Consider the following 7,135-nt stretch of genomic DNA (forward strand, 5'->3'; position numbering starts at 1 on the left):
AAGCATTTGGGCAATGGCTAAATTCTATTCAGTAACAGTACACATAAACACTTATTTATTTATGTGTACTTAGCTGCGTACTTGTGTTGTTGTATGCTGCTGTGACCTGAGTTTTCCCATAGGGATTAATAAAGCCTTATCTGACTTCCAAACTTAAGTTCACATAAAGTGAAGTATCTTCCTCCCAAATGAGTCAAATGTTAAAAATATTACCTTTTTTGCAGATAAGATGGATCTCTGATCTAAAAGCCTATACAACCAAATATCAACTAACATTTCTAAAATATTTGGTTAATTCTGTTATTGCGGCTAAAAGTGCAATGAGTCCGTTAAAATGTGCTTTGTGATGGACTCACCCTTGACATTCCTGCATCTCCTCCACTGTTTCCGGGAGGTGTTTGTTGAGCGTCTCGGGGAGGAAGAGGTTAACCACAGAGGAGCCCACGGTGATGCTTCCCATGAGGATGTAGGGAAGAAACTTATTTAAAGTACCTGCGATCACAAAATCGGAAAATATCCTGAGTTAAAGGCGAGACATTGAGATATTATGATGATGGAAACCAGTGTGAATAAAAACAAGTCCATTAAATTAGGGCTTGGGATATCAGGATCTTTACTTACCTAAATATATCACGTAAGGGGCTGTAATGCTGCCGATGCGTGCGGCCGAGGAGCACATTCCAATGCCCACATTCCTGAGCACTGTGGGGTAAATCTCAGCTGTGTAGATGTAAACGACGCCAAATGCCATGGTGAAGCCAAACTTCCCGATCATCACCATAGCCAGAGTGACGTAATGCAGGGCTGCGGAGGAAAAGCTCTGCGTTAGTTTCGGTCAGTGAGAAGCTGACCGTCAATTCAATCTGTAGAACGTTACAGGTATCCAGGACTTTTCCGCCATGAAATCAGGGCTATTCAAAACATGCTGCAGCAGAGTGGTATGTTTCTCAATGGTCAAGCAAGGTTGTGCTCTGAACAACTATAAACAATGGGAGCCAACATTTAAATAAGGCCTAGGTTGAAAAAATAGCCAACCTTTTCCATAAACATTTTAGACAACACAAAGGGAATCTTACTCTCAGGTATGAATTGGATCAGCAGAAGAAATCCTCCACCAGTTACGAGGAAAGATGAGAGAAGAATTCTTCTGGGGCATTTTTTTAGAAGCAAAGTTGACACAATATGTGCAGGGACCTCGCTGCAGGCCATCAAAAAGCAATTCATGAATGGGTTTCCACTCAGGTTGGATGTATTCAGAGATATTCCAAAATACCCAATATTGATGGACATCCTGGAATAATGAAAAATAAAAACAATAAAAAATACATTAAGCGGGATCATGAGAAAACATAATTTTCACAATTAACCTGTGACAATTTTACATATTTTAATATAATTTGTTCATTAATGCCTAGGATTTTTTTTGTTCTTTTATCACAAGATCCCGGCAAAAATAATGGCTCTGTTTAAAAAAAAAAAAAAAAAGGTGACTTACCATAAAAGCAGACTCAATAGGGTGATGCATCTTAATTTTCTGGATTTCAGTACATCAAGAATAGTGTATTTCTTTAGCGGCTGCCCAGCTTCCAACTAAACTCCAATGAAAACAAGACAAGAAATATAGCTGCAGGTAGAAATGCACAGGGTCTAGGTTAGTCACGTTAGTCACGGCTACGGTTTTCCGAGTTCCCATGAAACGCAGCATTACTTCCTATCAAGCCGAATTCCCATGGAACACAGCATCAGATCAAATAAATTTCCAGACTTCACATGGAAGGCAGCATCAGTTCCTGCTGTCTCTTGTCTCGACCCGGCGCAGATCCCGTGCGAAGCAACCAATACACATTAATGGAGTCTAGAGATCGCAGCGCACTGTGCACCTTACACCATGCCAAAGCCCCCCCAGAGCCATGCCCTGCATATATGTTAGCAGCGGTCTCGATCCCCCCGGCTCGGGCAACAGCCGCATAGCAGCTCTGGAAGCCCAGGTGAAACCCCACCACGACATCTTTCCCACTTCTGCCGTGCGTTATCGTTTTGTGGCACAGTGGTGCAGTGCATTGCACTGTTGCCTCACAGCAAGAAGGTCCTGGGTTTGATTCCCGCCTGGGGCCGCTGTTGGCACTGTGCTCCGGGTGGGTTGTCTCCCAATAGGAGCCTTTCTGTGTGGAGTTTGCGTGTTCTCCCCGTGCTCACATGGGTTTCCTCCACTTAACGTCAGTCCCGAACCCCCCCCCCAAAAACATGCACACATCATCATCTGACCAGCGATGGACACTCATCACCAGGTCCCCGAACGCGTCCACGAATGCTGCCCACTGCTCCTGGCTGTGCCCCCGGAGGAAGGACAAGCCAGGATGGGTTAAATGCAGAGGCCTCATTTCACCGGCCACCATCCAAAAGCGTGTGTGCGTGTGTGCGTGCGTGTGTGTGTGCAAGCATGTGTTGTAGTGTGGTGTTCTGTGTGACAATTAACGATTCTTCTTCATATACAAATTGGATGATGATGTCACAAAGCGCCCCGCTCTGCCAACTCATTCGGCTACTTCCGGTACGTTGGCTTTGGGTCGTTGAGAGAAACGTTTTTACACTAATTCTTGCTTCAAATATCGATTGATGTGGATCAAACTTGAACCAGAAAATGTCTGGACTGCCTCAAATACAACGATGCTTCATTCATGTCCGCGGGTTCGGTGGTTGCTGTGCGCCAGGCACTTTAAGCCGACAAAATGCCTAGGAGATAAATAATAATAAAAATCCCTGTCCTGCGGGCTGGAACCCTGGATATTATTGTGAATACCGTATTTGTCATAACATGTTCACCAAAGATTATTTATATTCTATCTTATATTATAATATATTATATTATATTATATTTATATTTATATTTATATATATATATATATATATATATATATATATATATATATATAGATATTTATTTATTTATTTATTTATTTTAGTACTGTTTTCAATGGGATTTATCTCAAGAGGTTAATGTTATTCACTGTTTGCTTCAATGATTTTATTGGAACAAAAATGTAGAACATAACACCATGGTTTGAATATCCAGAATTTACAAAAGATGTGTAGAGCATCAACTAATAATCGTATATATATATGAGCCCCACTCACCCCAGCCTCGTTAAAGATGACCAGCGGAGCCTCCACCTTGTTCTTCCTGGCAGCTTGTCTCAGTATGGCCTCTGCCTCCTCCACTCTGCCCTGAGAGAGGAGCCACCGAGGAGACTCAGGGATGAACCTGGTGGAGACAAGCACGTGTTACTGCAAATGGTGATAAAATAATATAAAAATTATGCATAAAAGCCTTTTATTTTTTTTACATGACAGTGTGGTCCAATTTATTCTAAAATGCCCGCCATACAAAAAAATGTACTCTGGGTTAAATTAATAAGCTAATAATTAGCAGTAAATAACAATCAATAACATGTTTTATTCTCAGAGAATGGATTAAAAAAACAATATCCCTATCTTTCTGTTATGCTTGACACACCCCATCAAACATTATAAAACATTAAATTAGCAATAATGAATAATGTCAAAATTTGCCAGCTTTTGAGCTGAGCTCTATATGATCGCTTTAAGTAACAGTTCATTCGTCTTGGAGGGATTGAATCAATGAGGTAGAGAAGGCACGTACCACCACAGCGGGATGTAGACCATGATGAAGGAGGAGATGACGGCCAGCAGGGTCCTCCACTCCCGGATGGCGAAGGCGATCCAGGGCAGGATCATGTAGCCGATGCAGTAGAAGAGGAAGGCCCCGAGCGTTGTGAAGATCACACGCATCGACTTGCTCAGCACCTCAGTTCCTGTTGACATGAGACAAACCAATGTTAGGAACTCATATTTATCATATCATATCATTGGTTGGTGGGAAAACTGAGGTAGGTTTATAGTTTATGGCACGGGGTAAGATAAGATACGATTAGATAACACTTAATCCACATGGTCACAGCAGCGAAAAACAGGGCAAAAAAGGAATAAGAAGTTAGATGGAGATGAAATTTGTATATTATGAAAATAATATACATCCACATCTATCCTCAGAGTTAACATGGAGATGCACTATGCTATCTACAGTTAGAGGATAAAGTATAGTAAATATAGTAAAGTAAAGCATATACTTTTGATAGTGATTTATAATGTAGGGTGGTATTATATTGACAAAGGTATAATATATGGTAGTATAACATAGTATAATGATATGATAATAGAGCAATAAAATAGTAGTATAATATAATATACCATAATATCATTACATCACGTAACATTATATCAAATGCATTCCATAATTTATAATATAAATGATCATAATCTTACCAAGTACAAATGCAGATATATACAAGGCTATCTGGGAGGCTCCAATAAACATAAAGGTGAAGCAGAACATTATCCAAGAACGAGAGAAGGACTGGAGGAAAACAAAGATGAACTGGGTCCCCAGGGAGACAAAAAGCACAATTTTTCTCCCAAACCTACATTGGAAAAAGAAAAAGAAAAAGCAAGTGTTACAAGATACATGCGGGAGTGTGATCCGAGCAAGGTCCTGAACGGAAAACTCGTTATCAGAATCTAAAAGGGTGGAATTAACTCATCCGTTGTTTTCTTATATCAGGACACTTCGCCATGCATTATTGCATTACATTGCATACCCCCAATTAGAAACAAGGAGCATGAGCATTATATACAGTGTGTATATATATATACATTTTGCTATGTTGCTGTATACAGTATGTTTCATGTTTGCTGTTTACTTTACATCTTATTTTGTACAAAAAAGTTGGAGAATACTGTTTTTTATAATACCCCATAGTATCTCTTATCTGACTAGAAAAAAATGTCAAGCCAGGTGGATAATCTTTAAATCTTTCTTTAAAATGTGTCCAGTGAAAAGCTAGAAGGCATCATATAAAATACATATTTTTGTATTTTTTATTTCATCTTCAAACTTTTTAGGATGAATCCCTGCGTCTCCTGATCTACAAGAGCAATCATTTAACAGTAGATGGAGCCCTTCATCATCAAAGATCATTCGAACTCCCTAGATATACATACTTTTTTCTGTATTTACTGATTCAATATTTTACGAGTTTAACCTTTTCTAAAACAAACTCCAAGGTTCAAATTCAGCTGAATATACGTAAATACTGTACTTTATAAATGTTGAGATACCTGTCGGAAAGCTGGCCCGAGACCAGAGAGCCGATCAGGTAGCCCACAAAGAGGGTTGAAGATGCAAACGGGACCTTCCACCCATTGTCACAAACCAGGTCCCACTGGAGGAAAAGGAGGATGTCATTGTTAATATATGCATAAAGATGACAAGAGATAACTTATCAAACGATACACAGTATATATACAGTACACATTGTATATATAAATACCGATATGTCTTTATTTGTATCTCAAAATAGAAAAGGATCAAGTAAATGAGTGACAGTACATACTATACATGATCAAAACACACACACACACACAGACACACGCACATGCACACACACACACACACACACACACACACACACACACACACACACACACACACACACACACACACACACACACACACACACACACACACACACACACACACACACACACACACACACAGACACACATGCATAATTTAGTACAGATGCAATGTCTAAAATATTTCTCTCCTTCTGTCTCTCTGTCCCTCTCTCCCCCTCCCTCCATCTCTCTCTCTCTCTCTTGTTGTCCTTCTGTCTCTCGCTCTGTTCCTGTCTCTCTCTCTCTGTCTCTCTCTCCCTCCCTCCATCTAACTCTCCCTCTCTCTCTTTGTCCCTCTGTCTCCCTCCCTCCATCTCTCTCTCTCTTGTTGTCCTTCTGTCTCTCACTCTGTTCCTATCTCTGCCTCCCTCCCTCCATCTCACTCTCTCTCTCTCTTTGTCCCTCTGTCTCCCTCCCTTCATCTCTGTCTCTAGTCTGTCTTTTGCTTTCCCTGTCCCACACACACACACACACACACACACAGCAAATATTACTTCTAAGCGTACAGTATGTGTATTCGACCCCGATAATCCCGCGTCATACACACTCCCACTGCCCACTCCCACACTGACCTCAGTGACGATGGTGGACTGGTAGGTTTCCTGGCTGTAGCTCCATCCGTCCAGGCAGCCCTCCCGTCCCACCTGGGTGAGGTTGACGTCCCTGCCTGGAGCGTATCCCAGGGCGGACAGGTTTCTCACCACGTCCAGCCTGTACCTGCTACACCTGCTCAGCTGCTCTCTGCCGTCCAGCACCTCCATGGGGATGATGGCCCGGCTCCACTCCTCGCTCAGGTTCACCTGTGGAATCAGACAGTGGTGCTGCGGGACCGCCCCGACGAAGACAATGTAGAGCCCAGTGAAGCCCATGGACACGTAAACGGTGCTTAGCAGGAAGAATGTCGTCCAGAAGTACGGGCCACTCTGTCCCAAAAAAGCGGTGTCCTCGTCGTAGTCTCCCATTCTCTAGATATACAGTACAGCTCTTGTTGGAGGTGGCAGACACCTTCCAAGGTATCGGATTTGGTGTGTGCTGCGCTGAGTGTTTCCAGCATATGCAGTGGAGGGACTTGTAGTTATGCCTTCCTTGGGGTAACCAGAGTGGGGCCTTCTGTAAGGTTGTGTGTGTGTGTGTCCCACTCCAGCTGAAAGACGAACCCGTATCAAGCCCCCTGCCGATCCCCAGGGCACAGCTGCACCGCTGTCGAGAGTCCCACCCCGGAAAGAACTGTTTCAGAACCGCTTCAGAGAGCTTAAGACCTGCTTAAGATCATCGCGTTCATGGGGGGCGAGAGAGAGAGAGAGAGAGAGAGAGAGAGAGAGAGAGAGAGAGAGAGAGAGAGAGAGAGAGAGAGAGAGAGAGAGAGAGAGAGAGAGAGAGAGAGCGAGAGAGAGAGGAGCCATTAATCAGAAATGAGTAAAGAGAGAAACCCTCCATTCATTGTTCTGATCAAAGCTTCCAGGAGTTGATGACAAGGAAATCAAATGCTTTAAAAATTGCTCAACCATCACCTCCACCCCAGGATCCCCCACCCCCAGTAGTAGTTTTATTTATTCCTGCAGCTTGTTTTGTCTCGGCAACATTCCTTACTTCCAAATAC

At 42.5% G+C, this 7,135-nt stretch overlaps 1 protein-coding gene across 1 annotated transcript; it reads right to left on the reverse strand.

The window, feature by feature from the left end:
• Positions 1-352: 352 nt before the first annotated feature.
• slc22a5 (solute carrier family 22 member 5) lies at positions 353-6,497 on the reverse strand (the record flags this gene model as incomplete). The annotated part of the gene is made up of 9 exons (XM_080013688.1): positions 353-492; positions 622-804; positions 1,077-1,291; positions 1,496-1,590; positions 3,136-3,262; positions 3,662-3,833; positions 4,345-4,499; positions 5,197-5,300; positions 6,108-6,497. The coding sequence occupies 9 exons, from the start codon at positions 6,495-6,497 to the stop codon at positions 353-355; spliced, it is 1,581 nt and encodes a 526-aa protein (XP_079869814.1).
• Between the last annotated feature and the right edge of the window lie 638 nt (positions 6,498-7,135).

Source organism: Zeus faber, assembly GCF_960531495.2.
Source record: "Zeus faber genome assembly, chromosome: 14".
Classification (NCBI taxonomy): domain Eukaryota; kingdom Metazoa; phylum Chordata; class Actinopteri; order Zeiformes; family Zeidae; genus Zeus; species Zeus faber.